Source organism: Pelophylax lessonae (assembly GCF_965119305.1).
Source record: "Pelophylax lessonae genome assembly, chromosome: 1".
Lineage (NCBI taxonomy): Eukaryota > Metazoa > Chordata > Amphibia > Anura > Ranidae > Pelophylax > Pelophylax lessonae.
Window position 1 is genome coordinate 510,227,387 of NC_138768.1, and position 21,468 is coordinate 510,248,854.

The following is a 21,468-nucleotide window of genomic DNA, read 5'->3' on the forward strand; positions in this document are numbered from 1 at the left end:
ATTAAAAAGAGACGAACTGAAAGATTTAATGGAACAGGAAACAAGAAGGGTATGCAATAGAGTGGCCAAAGAGTACCAATGGGTTAACAAACCTGGGAAATATTTAGCAAAAAGTTTAAAAAAACAAAAAATCTTTGGGTTTTATAGGAAAGATGAAAAATAAGGGGGAGATGGTATATTTGACATCGAAAATGGCAGATGTGTTTCAAAGTTCTTATAGCTCCCTATACTCAGTGAGACAAAACGGGTCACAGGAAACAGAATTTAAAAGGACGCAAATAATACAAGAATATATTAAAGAAGCAAACCTTCCAAGAGTACCAGCTGAAAAATGTAAATACTTAACACAAGACGAGATCGAAGTAGCTTTAAAAAACACAGCTACGCCCCCCCCTTCTCTCTTCGGTCCTCAGTAAGGGGGAGCCTCTAGTTCCTGTCACATTGTGGGTACACCTCATCCTTGCCCTGCCTCCTCCTGGCCCGATGCCTCTTCTCATAGAAGGGGGGGGGGGTGCCTGCAGTATGAGGAGGATCGCTGGGATTCTTCAAGGACAAGTAATTTGTTAATTATCTGAAATACCTGCTCTACTGGAAGGATCCTGAATATGCAAAATATTTAAAGTATCCCCAATGCTTGTATATGCTGGAGTTTCTACAGTATGAACATTTCTGCAAAGAGCTTGTGAATGCCCAGTGTGCCAAGTTTATTGATGAACAGCAAATATTGCACTGGCAACACTATTCCCGCAAGCGTATGAGACTCCAGCAGGCTCTGGCAGAGCAGGAACCATAGAACAGCACCATTGTAAAATGACACGCCTTCATTAGCTGTATTTACAACCCATATCAAAAATTATTTCACACTGTTACAGTATGTAAATACTGGTGCCCATTGGCTATAAATTAACTTGAACAAAGTGATGCAGTCAATTTTTCTGTAAAATTTTTCTTAGCATGTGATGTCATTAGTGAAGACTTGTCAGATACGGTTTTGTGTATTCTACTGCTTCTTTTCAGCAAATGAATCAACCGTTATCGGCACATCATGAATTATATCAAATATATGCCTTGAAAGGTTCTGTTAGAATATTGGCTGATTGTGTTCTGCCCCTTTTTTATATTGAGGGTTGGTGCTTCTTGATTTAAAAAAAAAAATTAGGATTGGGTGGATGCTGTAAGGGTAACTTCCTCACCACCTTCCTATATCTCTTAGGAGTTAAACTTTTAACATTGCTAAACAGTCTGTACTTTACAAAATTCCGTGTGATGTAGACTATGTGGCAAGTCCACTGAGGTGTAAGATGAACTTGCACCTAAAATGACCAGCACTCAAGGGACCTCTAGGGATTCTACTGAACAGATCGCCATATGAACACAATGGGGTTGATTTACTAAAGACAAATACACTGTGCACTTTGCAAGTGCAGTTGCTCCAGAGCTTAGTAAATGAGATGAAGCAACAGTTTGCAAAGAATATTCAAGGGTAGCTTGTCTTAATTGAAAAAAGTAATTTTATTTTCTCAATAAAAATGTTTATTTACAAAAAAAAAAACACAGCTACACTAAAGAGTCCAGGACCAGAGGGCTTTACGATTCGATACTATAAATATTATTAAAAAATTATGTAATATGAATGGACTAGGGGAAGGAAAGGAGATGAGGAAGGAATCATTGGAGGCCCATATCACAATAATACCTAAAGAAGGGAAAGATACAACCTTGTGCTCTAGTTATAGACCAATAGCACTGTTAAATGTAGACCCAAAGCTATATGCAAAAATCTTGGCTATCAGACTAAGGGAGTGGATGCCTGATTGGATCTATGCAGACCCAATGGGATTTGTCCCAGGAAGGGGAGATAGGCATAATGGGATTAGAACCTTGTTCCGAATGCAAAAAGATGAGAATTGGAGGGCCCCCAGGGCGGTATTCCTGTCAATCGATGCCAAAAAGGCATTTGACAGGGTAGACTGGAGATCGATGATGAATGCAATAGAGGCTGTGGGAATAGGTCCAAGGATGGTCAAATGGATTAAAACATAATATAGCCACCCCACAGCATCAGTTAAGGAAAACGGGACGCTTTCCACATTGAAAATGCACGTTCAGACAAGACCACGGTGTCCGCTCTCTCCCCTTCTATTTGTATTGTCATTGGAACCACTACTTGCAACCATATGGAATAACGGAGATATGGGGGGGGGGGGGGGGTGGTAGATCGGACATGAAGAACACAAGGTAGCTGCATATGCTGATGACCTTCTCTTCTAGGTTTCTAATTCAACATTGCCAAATAAAAGAGATAAGAAGATATGGAAGACTTTCAAATTTTAAAGATCAAACCTGTGAAATCTGAAATTTTAAACCTAAACATGAAAAAAAGATTTAGCTTTACAAAAGAATTCCCATTCTCTGGGGGGGGGCGAGATCTAAAATACCTTAACACTGTCTTCAAAGAACCTATATTAGGCAAACTCTATCCCATTATTTTACAAAGTTAAAATGGAAATCAAAAAGGTAACAACTAGACCGCTTTCTTGGATAGGACGAATAAACATGGTAAAAATAGCGATAGTGCCAAAAATTCTTTATAAATTTCAGAGGTTACCAATACACTTACCGCAGGCTTATTTTAAAACCCTAAACACAAAAAAATCAAGAATAAAACTCTCAGTACTAAGTAAAGGGAAATCACAAAGAGGTTTGGCTGCACCGGGTATAAAAAGGTACTACAATGCAATGGTATTATAACGAATGGTGGACAAAAATAAGTAGTAAAAATAGAAAACACAGTTAACCACTTGCCGACCGCCGCAAGTACATATACTGCGGCGGTCAGCCCCGGCAAGGCAAAGTGACGTATATATACGTCACTAGCCTGTCACCGGCTTGTGAGCCAATAGCGGGCGAGCACGCGCCCGCTGAGGCGCGCGCCTGCCCCGGCTCGTTCACTAAGGAGTCAGTGCGTATGACCGGCGGACCCGATGTCCGCCGGTCACTCGGCGATCGTCGGTAGAGAGGGAGAAAGGCAGGCGGCTAATGTAAACAAGCCGCCTGTCATTCTCCCCTGTGTAAAAATGGAGATCAGACGGTACTATGTAGAACCGTTGATCTCTGTTTTTACAATAGTAGACATGTCCAATCACAGTTAGAAACACGCCCCTAGGACACACTTAACCCCTCCCTCTCCAATACAGTTAACCCCTTCCCTGCCAGTGTCATTTTTACAGTAACAGTGCATATGTATAGCACTGATTACTGCAGTAATGTCACTGGTACCCCCAAAAGTGTCAAAAATGTCAGTCAAGAGTCCGATCTGTCCGCCGCAATGTCGCAGTCCCGCAAAAAAAATTGCAGATCGCCGCCATTACTCGTTAAAAAAAACACCAAAAATGACAAAAATCTTTCCCTTTGTTAGTAAACGCGATAACTTTTGCGCAAACCAATCAAAATACTAGTCTAGGTACAGCGTCGCACGACCGCGCAATTGTCCGTTAAAATCACGCAGTAAAAATTCGCAAAAAACCCCCTGGTCAGGAAGGGGGTAAAATCTTCCGGGGCTTAAGTGGTTAAGTAATATTTGGGTACCACAACAATATAGAGTATTAGATGTAGACATGCATGAATTGATTATGAATGTGTTTAGGGTTTGGGATTTAATTTATAAACAAAAAAAGTGGGAATATAATTCACGCATTTTCACCCGCGTGGACAAATTATTTTCTCCCTGGGAACGGGGCACTATTTGGAGAGTGGATAATTGATAAAAATGAACAGCTTAAGGATCTAGTGAACAAAGGGAAGATATGTTCAGATCAGGAATTGAAACACAAAGAATTAATATTAAATGAATGGCGTATTCTCAGTTAAGACACTTTGTGTCAACATTACCTCAACCCATTCTATTAGAAAAATAGTTTTCTCCAATTGAACGCCTGTGTAATTCTCAGGCAAATGTAAAATTATTTTTGTTATATTTGAAACTGTAACTAAGATATATGTAATATTTATTAACCTTTTTGTAAATAAAGGAAAAGTAAAAAAGAATCCTATATCAGGCAATTGGACAACGTTCCTCTCCCAAGACTCCAGCAGCTGGTCTTCTCAGTTCCTGGATGTTTACAGAGTGTTAAAAGATTAGCGAATGTTGCACCATGGAAAACATGGCCCTGTCACATCTTTTTTGAGATGTGTTGCTGCCATCAATTTCAAAATTGCTTTATTTTTTTTCCCTTTTAAAATGGTACATTTTCTCAGTCTAAACATTTGTTTTGTATTGTAAATAAAATATGGGTTTATGAGACTAGCAAATCATTGCATTCTATTTTCAGTAGAGTTTATAAAGTGCCCAACTTCTTTGGAATTGGGGTTGTATTTGACAGTTACAGCTTTGATATTTTGGTATCTCCACTATAGAGGGCAAAAAATGTTATGATTTTAAATCTAGAGGGTGTAATGAGTGCCATAATTTATGGTGGCCTGGCTATGGATGTATGAAGGCTCTGTTCACCTCGTGTGGTGGTTTTTTATGACACGGGAAACAAGTGTTGAGTTTCCAAAGCTATAGGCTTATTATGCGACTGGCTTAAAAGGCTGTCTAGGTGTCTGGTGTCTCTCTGGTAAAGGTAAAGCATGTGCTTTTAGCATTTGATGTGGCTAACATGACGAAGGGGAGTTACTGCGGTCTGAGGCGATGCAAATACCTAAACCTTTGATAGGGTTGGCATGAACTGCGTTATTGTGCAGGGCACAGTGGGTGCTTGAGGAGTCATCATTTTTCTTTTTTTAAGCTAAAATGAATGTTGACTTGGTTTCTGTTGAGCTAAGGCCGAGCAGATTCTTTCTATTTACCCTTCCTTTCATCCCTTTTACTTTTCCTTTTTTTATCCCTTCTGTCATGCTCTTCAATTTTTATCCCATCCATCTTTCCTAAAAGGTAAATCACTCTTCCAATTTACTACTGTCTGATCCTTTTTCTGCTGTATTCACAGTTGCTCTTGAACTTCCTGCTATTTTCACTCCAATGCCCAATAAAGTAAACTAGACTTGTTGACTCCCATGTTCTTACTGTCCTACTCGATTCTCACTCCTCCCTCTTTCCCAACCTCTGGCCAAAGACTATCTTTTTTTTTTTTTTTTTTTCAGCTTGTATGGCGCAAATTGTTAAATTTGCATTGCCAACTATTGTATTCTGGTGGCTGTCAAAATACCTGAACAGCTGCTGCAATTGACAGGGTGCAGCTGATATTGGGCTGACATTTTTTCCCATGTCTCCTTCGATGTATTCTTGTGTTTTTTTTTTTTTTTGGCCTAAAATTGTTTGGTAGGAAGATTCAGACAGGGACTCATTTTGATCAATTTTCAGCTGTTTCATTAGTGAATGGCCAGCTTAAATTTTCGATCATATGTCGCCCCCTCCCTTCAGCACTGTCCTACTGGGTCGCCTCAACACTTCCAACTTACTGGTCATTTATGCCCCCTGCTCCTGCACTTACTCCTGGACTATCTGCTTCTGCGTGCAGAGTCGTCTTCGGCTCTAGAAGCCGACTAGGAGGTTACAGTGCAAACTCTGCAGTAGTTGGGGTGAACACTGAATCTTCAGAAATTGTCACGGTCTCCATCCACAAAACTGGACTACTTGGGTCTGACTCTGGATTCAGCGTCAGCCCGGTAGTTTCTTCCTCAGACAAGAGGCTGTTCGGCTCCTGTTGTCCAACCTTCGATCGTCTCTCAGGACTTGCATGCAAGTACTGGGTATGATGTTCTCCACCTTCGAGGCGACTCAGTTTGTGCAGTTACACAAGACCTTTGCATAGGGAGATTCTGATCAAATGGAACAAGGATCCACTATCATTGGACAATCTGATTCTGTTGAGTCGGATTTCAAGGGAGTTTCTCCCATGGTAGCTCTGCTCCCTGGCCCTGTGTCTGGGAAAAGCTTTTCATCCCCTGTATTGGACTGTAATCACCATGGGTGCTAGTCTGTCCGGATAAGGAGGTGTCTTGGGAGTGTGTTTGGCCCAAGGTGTCTGGACTTCGGAGAAGTCTAGGTTGCTGATCAACATCCTGCAAATTCGGGCGATCAGACTGTCTCAGTGGACGGATTGTCTGCAGGGGTGCCTTGTGCAGATACAATCGGACAATGCTACGGCTGTGGCATATGTCAATCATCAAGGTGGCACAAAGAGTTCCCTGGCAGCCTGGGAAGTGGCCGGCAACTTGAGGTGGGCAGAGCAATATGTTCCAGCCCTCTCTGCTGTGCACATTCCGTGGGTGGAAAATTGGCAAGCCGACTATCTGTCGGGAGATGTTGGATCTGGGAGAATGGTCTCTTCACCCGGAGGTATGTCATCACCTGTCTTTGGAGGTCCGTGTCAAGGTGGCCCCTTGGGGTCAGTATCGTCTGATTTACGCCTTTCCTCCAATTCAACTTCTGTCGAGACTGCTACACAGACTCAAGATGGAAGGAATTCCAGTCATTCTGGTTGCACCAGACTGGCCTCGCCGGTCCTGGTATGCAGGCTTGGTAAGGCTTGTAGCAGACGTCCCTTGGAAACTTCCTCTCAGGGAAGATATTCTGTCTCGGGAACCAATCTTCCATCCTGCTTTACAGTCGCTGGCTTTAATGGTGGGGATATTGAAAGCCAGGTGCTGAAAGACAGAGGGCTGTCAGAGTCAGTGATTCCTACGCTGTTGAAGGCTAGGAAATCTACTTCTAGGAAAGTTTATCATCGAGTTTGGAAGGCGTACATTACTTGATGTGAGTCCTTTTTCTGTGTCTTGCCTGTTTGAGTTTCAATAATTGGGTGTAGACCAACGTTTGGCTCTGGGCACCATCAAGGGCCAGATATCAGCCTTGGGTAGTTGTTTCCAAAGGCTGTTGGCGGTGAAGTCCCTTGGTTCACACTTTTTTTGTGCAGGGAATTTGCCATTTGGCTCCTCCGCTGTGATCCCTGGTTCCTCCCCTGTGATATCAATTTGGTTCTGTCGGTGCTTCAATGGCATCCCTTTGAAAATATTCAAGTAATTCCTCTGCTCACTCTGTCGCAGAAGGTGGCTTTCTTAGTAGCTACTGTTTCCCTGTAAATAAGCCTGGGTCTTATATTAATTTTGGCACTAAAAGACACAGTAGGGCTTATTTTTGGGGTAGGTCTTATCTGTAATGTGCTGTCTTCTCCCTCCCTGCCTGTACCTAGTAAAAGTGGTTGTAATATCCTAGCATCCACTATTACTGTTTTATATAATGTCCAGTGTGTTTTTGTAATAGTGTGAAATACCTTCGGTACAGCACAGCTCAGCCGATTCCCCCGCTGCTGTCCTTCTCTTCTCCCCGCTGACAGCTGGGGTCACAGAAGCGCAGAGTATTAGAATAGTGTGAAATACGTTTGGTACAGTGGCACTCAGCTGATCCCTCCCCCCCCCCCACTCTGCTCTCCTTCTCTTCTGCCCCGCTGACAGCTGGGGGTCACAGAAGCGCTGAGTATTATAATATAATGGTGTGAAATACCTTCGGTACAGCGCCACTTGGGGCTCAGCTGATCTCCCGCTCTTCTCTTCCTTCTCTTCTCCCCTGCTGACAGCTGGGAGTCACGGAAACGCAGAGCGGCGCTGTAACAAAGGTATTTCACACAATTGTAATCTAATGCTCAGCGCTTACGTGACCCGCTCTGAACACTGCAGAGGGGAGGGGCTGAGATCCCCCTCTAACCGCTATAAGAAAAGAATGACAGCAGCAGGGATCAGCTGAGCACAGAACGGTGCTGTACCAAAGGTATTTCACACTATATTACAGAAACACCCTGGACATTATATAAAACAGTAATAAAGTGGATGCTAGGATTTTACAGACACTAAACTAGGGCTTATTTTTCGGGGTAGGGCTTATATTGCAGCCCTCCCCGAAAAAACATAGGTCTTACTTTCAGGGTAGGTCTTATTTTTGGAGAAACACGGTATTACTTCCCCATTTTGCGTGTCGGAGTTGGCTGCGTTGTCCTGTCGGTCACCTTACTTGGTGATTCATAGGGACAAAGTGGTGTTAAAACCCTGTCAGGAGTTCTTTCCTAAGGTTGTCTCTGGGTTTCATTTGAATGAGGACATTGTGCTACCGTCCTTATGTCCTAAGCCTAAACATCCTAAGGAAATTGCCTTACATTACTTGGATGTGGTAAAAATGATTCGGGTTTACCTAGCGGCGACTGAACTGATTAGGAAATCTGATTCTTTGTTCTTATGGATGGACCTCGTAAGGGGCAGGCTGCATCTGCTGCAACCATTTCCAAGTGGTTTAGGCAGACAGTGATGCAGGCCTACTCGATTAAGGGTCAGGATCCTCCTTTCCCTGTTAAAGTGCATTCTATGAGGGCACTTAATGCCTCATGGGCCTTCTGTCATCAGTCTTCAGTGGTTCAGGTGTGCAAGATGGCTACTTGGTCGTCTGTACACACATTCTAAAAAATGTTTTAAAGTGGATTTACTTGCATCTTCGGATGCAGCGTTTGGCTGCAAAGTTTTGCAGGCTGCGGAGGCTTCTGCTTCTTGAGGGTGAAAATGTTTTCTGGTGGGGATGTCCAGTTGTTCCTAGTTGAGCTCCTGTTACCTGGTTGGCTATATTTAGCTTTCTTGGGAATTCTGCGTTTGCTGTGTTTTTTCCCACCAATTATGCTTTGGGATATCCCAATGGTCTGAAGATTTGAAGCTGTGTCTGTCAGTGAATGAAAGAGAAAACGGGATTGTTGTCTTACCATAAAATCCTTTTCTCTGAGGTTCACTGACCGACACAGCCCCTCTTTTGGGGTTATTTGTTTGACAATGCTTGTTACAAACTGGAAGTACTACAGTAGGAAGTGATGGTATATGGAATGCCCCAGGGGCGTAACCAAAAAGGTTTCCGCCTAGTCCTACTCCTAGAGCGCAAGAGCATAAGCCCAATGGTCTGAAGACTTGAAGCTGTGTTTGTCAGTGAACCTCCGAGAAAAGGTTTTTTACAGTAAGACAAAAATCCAGTTTTTTGTACTTGCCTTAAAATCCATTTCTCTGAGTTCATTGACGGCTATAACACCCACCCCTCTATGGAGTTTTTGATCCTTCTAATACTGCTTGCTACTAAACTGAATACCTAGAGCAGAGAGGTTATATACCAGCTGAGGACGGCCCATGGGCGTAGCCAGGTGTTTTTGTTATGCCTAATCCTACTCCTGGAGGAGGCAATATAACACAGTAGTTAAGATTTATGGAACGCCGATGAACTCTGAGAAATGGATTTTACGGTAGGTACAAAAATCCAATTTCTCTTTCGTTCATTGGCCGACACAGCTCCTGGTATTCATAACCATTGGGTTATACTGCTGCCTACTGGAGTAGGACACTAGGTGGAAGAAATTCTGGCTACACCCATGGGCAGTGTCAGGGGGTATACTCCCTCTCTCTGCTAAAGCCACTCAGTTTTATTTTCTGCCTTGTCAGGAGTAAAGACCTAGTTCCTTGCTGGGATCTTTGGTCCTTTCAAATTTTTTTAGATCGTACACTTTTTCCTCCGGGATTTTTCTTGTGAGATCTGCAGTCAACTGCCGAACTGGGTAGCTGGATAACTAGATCCAGTGGTCACCCCAGTCTGGCCAGCGAGCGTGTGCAGACCTCAGCTCTGCACTAGGCCGGCTGCGACATAGCCCCACTCGACAGTGGCTGGCCTGTGAGTTAAACGCCTCAGGAGGTCGCATACGACCGGGTCTCAGGCCAAGTCCCAGCCTTCCGCCTTCTATCCAGCAGGCATCCCCCCGTAACCAGTCTCTCATCCTGCCCCCCCCCTTCCACATACGCTAGGGCTGTTTCGGTGGTATGGCCACTTTCAGCAATGGGGGCAGGGCACTGACTGGCGATAGGGGCAGAGGGGTGCGCTGCCGGCGACCAGGCGTTCGACTGTGCATGGCGGGGGGGGGGGGTGTACCTGGCAGAGGCTCCTTCCAGGGCCCGTGGCCTGTCTGGATCTGTCATTGAGGCCTTGTCTCCCAATCCTGGGATCCTGTATGCCTCATTGTGCCGCCATTTTGTTGTAGCCTGTGTGTTGAATATACGGCGGCCATGTTTGTGTAATCCGGCCACCATTTAGTTGTGGCTTGCTGTTGAAAATAGTGGCGGCCATGACATTGGAGCCCTGTGGGCAGCGATTTTGGTGGTGGGAGCCCATCCCCTGTTGCTGACTCATGGATCATTTTACTTCCTGATCGCTGCACGTGGAGTGCAAATTATCCTGGTGGCTGCGGGTAGTGAGTTTGGTGGGGTCGTCTCCCTCTCTTCTTGGGATCGCTTTGTGCCTGGCGACAGGGTAGTGCTGCCAGCATGGTGGAGGTTGTCCCTTAGCAGTATTTTACACTTTTTGTAGGCTCCCCCTGGTGACTCATGGAGTCTTTGTAGCACATCTCCCCATCTGTTCCCCTCTCTGACGCTGCGGGGCCTCTAGGTCCCAACCATCCATACATTCGTGCACTTATGGCGGACCTGGAGTCCCTTCTGTCCTGGGTGGAGGTGACTTGTGGGCGACGAGCTAGCAAAAAGCACCCCCCCGCCTTCCCCTGTCTCAGTTTCTGAATCTGAGTCGGTATCATATTTTTTATTTTTATTTTTTTTAAACGATTAACCGTACAGCTCTACTCTGGTGGCTTTGTAGGGTCCATTCCATCTGATTTATGCTTCCCTCTCCCCTACAATAAAGAAAATAAATACATGTAAAATCCTTTCTTGGGGCACACTACAAGATGCAGGACACTCCTGTGCATGCTGGTTCTTTTATTGCTTACTACAAAACTGAGGATCACATCTTGGATGGGAGTGTCTAAAGCTTGAGTAGCTTTGCCAGGATTCAGTCCCTGATATAACCCATTCATTATGAAGAAAATCTGTGCCTTGTACTCCAAGAAAATAATTTTTCAGGTATGTACAAAGAAATAAATTTTTACTTAACACACCCACATCTTTTACCAGTAAATTGAGTGTTCCATTTATGCTTGTATGCACTAAAATTAACTATGTTTTGTTCACTGAAAATATGGGTTTGATAAATGGTGGCACTAACATCATGGGAGGTTAAAAATTGCATCTTCCACCATTTTATTTTTCAACTTCTCGTCTTTCAAAAAATATTTGAGGTCTTTTAAATAATATATCATTAAATGTAAGTTTTTTTTTTTTTTTTTTTAATGCAAGCGGCGTATTTACCTGAATTACCTGTTACCTGTACAGCACAGCTTAGACTATGGGAAGAAAAAAGCAGCAGGATGCAGTCACAGGGTGGGTTTAGGTAGAAGACGTATGTGTTAGAGAACATCAGTATAGAAAAATCAGATGAGTTGTGTAATTGAATGTTATTAAAAATGTATTTTCCTTTTCAATCTGCATTGCTGTAAGTTTCTGTAAAATGCAATATGGCTTTCTGTAAAAAAAAAATGGTGTACAGAGAGCCCCCCAGAAATGGAATTTCCGGCTTGTGTGATTGGCTCACTGATTTTCCCAGAAGTCTGCACTAAGATTAAAAAAAAATTCTGATTTTGAACATCCCCTGCAACAAACATGTAATTTTTTAAGTGAAATTGATTGGATTAATGCAGTCATGTATTCATTAAAAAGCAATAGTTATTTCTGTATTGTTCATTGACGGATGCAATCCTCTGATCCATATCAGTAGGGTTATACTGCCCCCTACAGAAGTCGGACACTAGGCAGAAAAAAGTTCTGGCTAAGTCTATGGGCAGCCCCAGAGGGTACACCCTCTCCCTGCAAAGGATGTCAGTTTTAATCTGCCTAGTCAGGAGTAAGGACCTAGTTCCTTGTTGGGATCTTTGGTCCTGGCATAGAAGTAATTTTTTTAAGTAGATTTTTTTTTTTTAGCTAGTCTTTTTTTTTTCTCTCTGGAACGTTTTTTCCTGTGAGATCTTCAAGCAATTATGTGGTCACCCCAGTCTGGCTAGCGAGCGCATGCAGGCCTTAGCTCTGTGCTGGGTCGGCCGCGACATAGTCCCACTGGACTCGGACTGGCCCCGCAAGTTAAACGTCTCACCAGGACGCACGCGACAGAGTCTAGGCTTATGTCGCAGCATTCCTATTGGCTGACCAGCCCCCTACTCCGGTGGCGTGGGGTCCTGTCATGAGATGGTGCCCACCTGTGTTCCCGGTATGGTGAGTAAACGTTTCCCTCCCCCCTTCCCTGGCGGATTTTTGGGTGGACGCGGGCCCTCTCTCTGGGATAGTTGGACCCTCACACTCCAGGGTTTCCCTCTGTCCTTTTGTGACCCCCCCTCCTCGCCTCTGACTCTGCCTGATGGGCGGAGTTCAACGCCGTGACCTGGTGCAGGGCAAGTCCCTTCTGCCCTGGGGGAGCTGTTGGACCAGCTGGCGCAGGGGCTGCAATTTGTTTGCGATTGCCCTGATACCGCGCTGGACTCGGCTCATTTTTCTTGAGTCACCTGTTGGTTTCGGCAGTGGTTCCAGCGTATGCTTGGCTGAAGTGTTGGTCTGCGGATCACACTTCCAAGGCGGCCTTAATGGATCTCCCTTTTAAGGGGGATTGCCTGCCCTGGATGACATTATACAAGGGTCTCATGGGGAAAAGAGTGCTTTCTTCCACAGGCTAACAAGGGTAAGGGCTTTTGTCGCAGACTGAACCCCTCCCTTTCGGCTCCCAACAGTTTTTTTTTTTCGCTCGGGGACAGTCGATGTGGTGAAGTTCTTTACGACTTCCTCTGGTGGTTCCCAACGACCCTGGTCTGGTTTTTTCAGGCCTGTGGAAAAAGAGAGGGAAGAGAGAGGGTGTACCCTCCGGGACTGCCCATAAGCATTGCCAGAACTTTTTTCTGCCTAGTGTCCTACTCCTGTAGGGGGCAGTATAAGCCTACTGATATGAATTCGAGAGAACTGTGTCTGTCAATGAACTTAAGAGAAAAGGATTTTTACAGTAAGTCAAAAATCCAGTTTTTTGAAAGCATCTAAGGAAAGTACCCAGGTCCGTCTCTATTACACTGCCCAGGATGTGTCTACATGGAACTTGTAATTTGAAGAAGGGGAAATGGCCTTATCTGTGTGCATCTTGCTCCTTCTTTGTCCAGTCAGTCTGTGGACCGGAAAGTATCCAACCTGTATTGCGGTATTAAAGCCAAAAATGTAATCTATTACAGCTTCCCAATCATTAGATGTGGTTGGCAGCATTTGTTTTCCTTAAAGCGGAGTTCTGGCCTCAAAAACATTTTTTCGATAAAAATACCCCCAGGACAGTCAGGGCTAGTGCATTTCAGCAATGATGGCCTCTAAACTGTCCCCGGGTTCACTTACCTTTTTAGAAGAAATACTTACCTTGAAAATGTCTTGTCCAGCGCTGCCATCTCAGGTGTGGGCAGCTGAAGCCAGGGCATCCTCTTTGGTGTCCTCTTCAGTGACGTCGGAGTCCCAGAATGCCATGCACCAGCCCTGCTCGTCCCTTCCGGTGCAGGAGCGGCATGCCCAGAAGCTGTTCAGCAGATAATAACACACCTGAACCAGAAGTGACGAGCAGGGCTGGTGCAGGCGCATTGATTCCTGGGAGCGATGACGTTCGGCTCCCAGGAGTCAATGCAAGCAGGAAGAGACGGCGCAGGCCGCGGCCGACGAGAGAGGAAGGTAGGTAAGTATATTTTCTTTAATAACAAGGTAAGTAATTAAAAAAAAATATTTAATTATCCAATTCTTTTTCAGCGACCGTACAGCAAGCGGATCGTGTAAAGTCGATTTGGAGGCCGGAACTCCGCTTTAAGCTTTTTTCATTTTGTTTTCACCTGGTGAGCTGCCCAGTTCCCTCCTGTATTAGTGTCCCCACTCTGGATGAAGGGGCACAAGGGAAACCTTTGGGCAGCAGCATTATCAGTCTAGGGGGGAGTGTGGTGTTAGATGTACTACCCGATTTAAATACACTAACAATAATATAATGCCAAACCTTAGCTAATATTTTATAAGCAGTTATAGCAATTTTTAAAATTTTTTTTTTTTTTTTACCTTTTGGGATAACGGTTTAACAAAATCTGAACACTGTAATCACCCCTGTCAATGTTAAATGGTTCTTTTAAATGGATACATTCTGCTGGAGAGCAAAAACAAACTTGGCTGGATCACCAGATGAAAATAGAAGAAAGCCTAAAAAAGAAAATGAATGCATCCATTGCATGTTATAAATGGAAAGCTGCTGTATTATTGTTTGCTCTTGGGTTTAATATCACTTCAGTTGAGAAAAATCAGGTCAATGGCCAGGGTGTGCGACTTTGACAGGGCTGTGTAAATCTCAGGACTTGCAGCACAAAAAGAAAAATCCTTTCTGTTAAACATCCCCAGTTTCTTTATTTCAACTTTTTATTTAGCTTTTTGTTTACAGTATCTCACAAAGTGATTACACCCCTCACATTTTTGTAAATATTTTATTATATCTTTCCATGTGACAACACTGAAGAAATGACACTTTGCTACAATGTAAAGTAGTGAGTGTACAGCTTGTATAATGGTGTAAATTTGTTGTCCCCTCAAAATAACTCAACACACAGCCATTAATGTCTAAACCGCTGGCAACAAAAGTGAGTACACCCCTAAGTGCAAATGTCTACATTGGGCCCAAAGGGTCAATATTTTTGTGCCCATCATTATTTTCCAGCACTGCCCTAACCCTCTTGGGTATGGAGTTCACCAGAGATTCACAGTTTGCCACTGGAATCCTCTTTCACTCCTCCATGATGACATCACAGAGCTGGTGGATGTTAGAGAGACCTTGCATCATGGAGGAGTAGAAGAGGACTCCAGTGGCAACCTGTGAAGCTCTGGTGAACTCCATGCCCAAGAGGGTTAAGGCAGTGCTGGAAAATAATGGTGGCCACTAGGGCTGAACGATAGTCGATATGATATCGACTATCGTTCTGCGGCCGTAGGCGATATTCATATTGCCGAGGTCACGATATTTTGCATAGGCAGTAGGGAAGGGACTTGGAGGAGGACTCAGACTTCTGTTAGGCAGGGACTCGGAGGAGAACTCACACATCCATCCCACTGCAGCCCGCCCCACACGTTCAGTGAGTCTCACTCTCCGCCCTAGTTTTCTCAATGGCACATTCAGGGAACCAATCACGCCGTAAGCAGCTGCACAGCTAACCAATCACGCGTGCCTGCACACCTGATTGGTTCCCTGAATGTGCCATTTAGAAAACTAGGGCGGAGAGTGAGACTCACTGAACGTGTGGGGCGGGCTGCAGTGCACGAGTGAGTCAGTGTATGCGGCTGTGCTGTGATCCTTTCCTGGCTCCTAGTCCACCGCTCCAGCCTCCTACCACCACTGTGAGAAAGACTGTCTGTCACTGTAATAATGCGAACGATTCCACACTGTCACTGAGACTGAGTAATTGATTTGAAAGTACCATTATTAACCCTGACCTGCCCAGTGCCCTGTATCTGCAATTAAAATTTAGAAGGCTGCCCGCATACTTCCCATTCCCAGCATCCTTCCCAATCCCTTGTTGACTTTAGCCTGGATTGACGGGTCCCTCAATATCGCAATATATATCGTTGAAAAAAAAATATCGCAATATATTTTTTTTTTCCAATATTGTGCAGGCCTAGTGGCCACACAAAATATTGACATTTTGGGCCCAAATTTGAGATTTTCACTTAGGGGTGTACTCACTTTTGTTACCAGTGGTTTAGACATTAATGGCTGTGTGTTGAGTTATTTTGAAGGGGACAGCAAATTTACACTGTTATACAAGCTGTACACTCACTACTTTACATTGTAGCAAAGTGTCATTTCTTCAGTGTTACATGAAAAGCTATAATAAAATATTTACAAAAATGTGAGGGGTGTACTCACTTTTGTGAGCTACTGTAAATGTCAGCTTTATACATAGCTTCAATTTGCTTTTACCAGGAAAAGCTTATGCCTTGTCTGTGTGTAAGTTAATAATTTATATAATGGTCTCTTCAAAGTTTTGGGTTAAATCTAATTTGCACAAATCCTTGAAAACTATTTCAAGAGCATAGAGAGAGTTTTTTTGTGAATGACAAAATCTGCCACATCGCACAAATATGACTCATTGACTGACCACACTGAAATATCCCCAGTATTTTGTCCAAGTGTTTGTTCCCCTTGCTGTCACAAGGTGCAGTATCTGTAATTGGCCATAGATCATTTTGAAGTTTCTGGGTCACTGTTGGCTTATTCTTTGTAGTCTGGTAATAACGCAAAAACAATAAAACATATATTGATTAAAAGTTGTGTTGCATATGGTTTCTCTGATGTAAATGAGTTCTGTGTGAAATACAAATATAAACTAAATATTTTTACATTTTTGCTCCTGTTTATTTTACTTAGAACCACAAAGAGTTCATGCACAGTGAGATTTTGTTGCACTTTCCCACACCCAGAAAGCTGCCTGTACCGCACACAGCTTGTCATACAAGTGAATGCCAATTCTCCTATGCATTGGCATTTATCCACAAGACTTATTTCCCAAACACTGTTTGGGACGTGCATTGAACGCACATGTGCGGGTTAACACTGATATAAAGGAGTATTGAGTGTGGCTGCGTACATCTATTAACTTGTATGGCAGGCTGTACAGAATGCTCCCTGGATGTGGGAAAGTGCCAGGAAATAAGTTGGGCAAAGATAATGCTTACAAAATCTCATGAATCAAAAGGGCCATTTGAATGCCCTAGAACCTTCACACTTTAATATCAGGAGCTTTCTTTTATGTCTCATCAGGATTGGGTAAAAGTACATTTTGAGAAAATAAAATATGGGTCAGTGAATTATAGCATTTAGTATGAATGCTCACTGCACCTTAGTGATGAATGTCAATTTTAGTTACAGCTACAGAAGACCCAATATTTGCAGTTGGGACAAAGCCGTGGGCAGTACTATGGAGGGTCTCTGCCAAACGTCAATCAAATTGGGAGCAATTCTATTGACCTGCCTTTTCAGGTGAGTATCTTTATTTGCGTGTGTGTGTGTCCACTTACCATTTATTGCCTTTCTGTCTTTATTGTTCTATTCTGTCCATTAAATAATTTCAAAATAAAAGCTCTGCAAAGAAAACCCAAACCCCTCTCATATAAAATATGCTACAGGTACAGAGTAGTTTGTTGCATCACTGGAACTACTGGGTATAATGAATCCGTTTTTAAATCTATCTAGTAAATATCAAGTTAGCAGAAATAAACATGAGAGCAACAAAGATCTGAGGTTTAACCAAGCTGGAAAACTTGTTTAATAACCACCTTTAGGACCTAGTTTATTTTCTGCCTTCACAACCCACCAAAACTTTAGGCCCTGTTCACACTGGGATCTAACGGGAACACACTAGTTCCCACGTGACTCCTGTGTGGTGTGTTTTGACAACCTATTTATTTGACTGGTCTACAAAACGCACTAGACCTAGAGGAAAAAGTAATGCTTGCACTACTTTTTCAAAACTCACTACATGATACTGCAGTAAAATGCAATTTGGTGCCCACAAATGCACAGCAGGGTTCTGCATTTGGGGAGCCATCAACAATACTTTGGCCCCTGCATGCAGTTTGCAAGGTCAGCACATTGACCTGCGGTGTGGGAATTGTGCCTTTTCTGTACTGCATTCTGGTGTGAATCGGCACCTAAACATGCTTTTAAAAAACAAAAGTAGCATGAATAAATGCTAATTATTTCCCTATTATTATATTATTTATTTTATTATTTTATTTTTGAAGAAAAGTAATTTTCCAAGAAAAGGAAACCAGAAAGGTAAAACAAGTCTGCAAAAATGTTATTTCTCTTACGTCCTCTGACAGTCGCCGCCCATTCAGCTAGCCTTCACTAGTGGGTAATGGCGCCCTCTGCAGGAGCAAGCTAGGCAGTTTTAAATGTTAATAAAAAACTTTCTACACTTAGGCACACCCCCAGGGGTCCATCTGTCAGCCATTATCCTAATCCAGTTGCCACTGTCCCTCAGTTTTATGCTGCCTAGCGTCAGGAGTAGGCTAGGTTTCCCTGTTGGGACCTAGTGTCTTGTTTCTTTCTTTTTTTTAAAATTTTTTTTTTCTTTGACAATAGCTTTTTTATTTCACTCACTATCGCTAGTTTAGTCAGGGAATTCCTGGAGGACTACAAGCGACAGCAGAGCTGGGCCTAGCACTGGATAATATAGATCCTTACGGAGTCCCGGCCTGCCACCGAGCGTTGCAGGTCACTGGTGCGCCCTGGCCTTGCAACGACAGTGCCCCTTTTGGGATGGGGACGAGCCTGCAGAGTTTTCTTCGCCGGGATGTCTCAACTTTGGAATGCCCGTAAGTTGCTAGCATCCTTCCTGGCTAACGGCACCCCCACTGAGGGCGGGAGGTGTTCCATATCAGAACGATGCCCACGTTTGCTGGACATGGTGAGTGTTCCTACCCCTAAGTCCCCATAACGGGCCTGTTATCTGTGGGGGTGTTCTGTGGGCCCACTCTTAGGGGATGGCAGTACATGGTGGCTTCTGTGGTATCCCCCTCCTGGCCGTGAGGTACGGTCCCCTTCCTCCCTGCCGTGGGCGAACTGCGGTACATACTGCCATGACTGGGGGGGTGTGGGGGGGCTTCCTACATCCGGGGGTGCTCTCTGTGGTTCCCTGTGGGGGCCAGGGTGTGTATTTTTTACTAGAATTGGAGCCGCTCGCACAGCCGCCATTTTGGCTGAGGGCAGGCTGTTTGGCCTCCTTGTGTGGGCAGCAGCCTTTTTACTTCCTCGTCATGGCACCGGTTTGGGAGCCATCTTATGTGTGGGCGACCGCCTAGTAAGGGCGGCGGCCATCTTGCCAGTGCTTCCTCATGTGTTTTTAATCAGGCACCATTTTCTTGTTGCTCCGGGCGGGCATAGGCCTCTAGTGAATGAGGTCACTTCCTTTTTTTTATCTCACAAGCAGCGTGTGGCAAGTACTTTGGGACACTGGGGTGATTTTAGCTGTTTTCTCAGGCATTTTCCTGCAAAACATGTTTTTTCTTGTGGATATAGCTGTTTCTAAGGGATCTCCACGGGTGGTGCAGTTTGCGGTGGGGGTCCGCGGGAACCGCTGTTTTTAAAGGGCCAGCGCTCCAAAAAATTTTTATTACAAAAATGGTGTCCCAGGATAGCAAATTCCCCACAGACCTGGTTGGTGCTTCAAGAACCCCTGAACCCTCTTTCATGGCCTCATTATCTGCTGCTCTTGCGACTTTGGCATCCAAATTGGATCTGCTGCTGTCTGACCGCACCTCTCAAAAACGACCTATGCCCTCCCAGTCTTCTGACTCAGAGCCTGATTTGGTTGCCACTGACAATGTCCTCCCGGGGGGGGGTCCCAGGGGTCCCAGTGGTCCCAGTCCTCACTTTCCTTTACGGAGGAGGAAGAGTCTTCCTCAACGGCGGCGTGAGAATGAGCAGCAGTGAATGCACTCATTAGCTCCATTAAGGAGGCTTTACTTCTTGACGATGAGCTCTCTGTCGAGTAAGTAGGCTGCCTTCGGGTTCCGCAAAGCCCTGAAGTCGGGTGAGGGTTTTCCCTGCCCAGAGGAGTTTCACGACATAGTGAACGTCCAATGGCATTGCATAAAACATATGCTGGTAGTGCCTAAGCGGTTCAACTACCGTTATCCCTTTGTGGACCCTGTAGACAAGCGTTGGACAGTGTCACCTAAAGTGGACCACATTGTGTCCAGGTTGAATAACTCCACCTTGATGCCTGTGGAGGACCCCCCGGGGTGTAAGGATCTGGCTGATAGGCGTGTGGAGACGCTTTTCCCGCCATATGTACTTGGTGGCGGGCTCCTTGCTCAAACCTGTGTTTGCATCAGTGATGGTTTTCCAGGCTGTCGCGGAATGTTCCAAGGTGCTTCGGCGCACCCTGGTGGTGGAATCGGGCTCTCTCTGACTGTCCTTGACATGGTGGATCAAGTGACCCTGGCGGTAATGTACCTGTGTGACGCGGCCTTGGACGAGGCTCCTTTGGTCGCAGGGCTGTCTGCGATCCGCTGCATTATTTGGTTGAAAAGCTGGTCGGCTGCCCAAGCTTCCAAAAAGACTGTGTCTGATGTCCCTTATGTGGGTAGTCAACTTTTTGGGGACACTCTGGATGAGTTGATCAAGAGGCTTACGGGGGGGTACCCTTTTGCCCCAAGCCGCTAAGGGAAAGTCCTCCCGCGCTATGCGGGGCCCTTCTTTTAAGGCTCATCGTGGTTCCTTTCGTGCCTTTGGGGCTCAGGATAAAGGAAAATCCTTCAAGACCTCAGGTAGTCACAAGAAGCCTTGATCGGGTAAGCCCAAGGCCGGTCGGGCAGGTTTGGCGGCCCAGTCCACCTCCTCCTGAAGGGACGCCCTCACCTGTTTCAGGTGGGGATGTCTGCATTGTTTTTTAGGAACCCTGGTTGTCTCGAATTCAGGACAGGTGGGTTCATGAACTGATTCGTTCAGGGTACAAGATCGAGTTTCGATTTTGCCCAGCAGACAGGTTCTTTCCATCAAATCTCCGTCTGCCTCCCGATCATTTCAGAGATCTCAAGGGAGCGGTGCAAGATCATCTTGGCCAAGGAGTTATCATCTAGGTCCCTTAGCGGGACAGGGTTCACGGGTTTTATTCCAACCTGTTCACGGTGCCCAGAAAAGAGGGCGGAGTGTGTCAGATTCTGGTCCACAAGTCTCTGTACCGCTTTGTGAAGGTACAGAAGTTCCGGATGGAATCCATCATGTTGGTGGTGGCGTCGTTGAGTCCAGGGGACTTCCTGGCCTCCATTGACTTGAAGGTTGCGTATCTGCACATCCCTATCTACGAGGTTTATCAGAGTTATCTCTGCTTCGCGGTGGCAGTGGAGCGTTACTAGTTTGTGGCGTTGCCCTTTGCTCTCGCTTCGGCTCCCAGAGTATTCACTAAGGTTTTGGCTCCAGTGCTGCCTTTACTGCGTTGAGGGGATTGTGGTCCTCGGTTATCTGGACAAATTCCGGACCCTGCGGGACAAGATCAGGTCCCTCAGGGACAACGATCTCTCCTCTCTACAGGCCTGTGTGCGGTTCCTGGGTCTAATGGTTCTGGCTTTCAAACCCATCCCTCAATTTCACACGCGAACTCTGCAAGCAGAGATCCCTGCCAGGTTGGACAGAATGCCTCAGTCGTTGGACAGGAGGATTTCTCGGAGCCACCTCGCAAGATGGAATCCTTTGTGGTGGCTCCTGTCACCAACTCTGACACAAGGCAAGTCCTTCCGGCCTCTGCTGTGGACGGTGCTCACCACGGATGCCAGTCTGTCAGGCTGGGGTGGAGTTCTGGGCACGCTTTGTATCCAGGGGACGTGGTCGGCGGAGGAGGCCTTCTTATCGATAAATGTCTTGGAGCTCTGAGCAATCAAACTCTGCTTGTTTCGTTGGTCAACTAGGCTTCAGGGTTACCCGGTTCGGGTACAAAACTGGCAGGCGGAGTCGCCAGACCCTGG

At 45.1% G+C, this 21,468-nt stretch overlaps 1 protein-coding gene and 1 pseudogene across 3 annotated transcripts in view; both read left to right on the top strand.

Annotated features, from left to right (window-relative positions):
* LOC309544510 (mediator of RNA polymerase II transcription subunit 31-A-like) overlaps nucleotides 1-913 on the top strand; it is a 43,077-nt pseudogene extending 42,164 nt beyond the window's left edge. Inside the window, exon 3 of the transcript in view lies at nucleotides 551-913. The product of the transcript in view is annotated as a mediator of RNA polymerase II transcription subunit 31-A-like (transcript). The remainder of the gene's footprint in view (nucleotides 1-550) is intronic.
* CRTC1 (CREB regulated transcription coactivator 1) overlaps nucleotides 1-21,468 on the top strand; it is a 310,977-nt gene that overhangs the window by 48,962 nt on the left and 240,547 nt on the right. For both annotated transcript variants that reach the window (XM_082263685.1, XM_082263686.1), the window contains exon 2: nucleotides 16,862-16,978. In XM_082263685.1, the coding sequence (XP_082119811.1) occupies nucleotides 16,862-16,978 (117 nt within the window). The remainder of the gene's footprint in view (nucleotides 1-16,861; nucleotides 16,979-21,468) is intronic.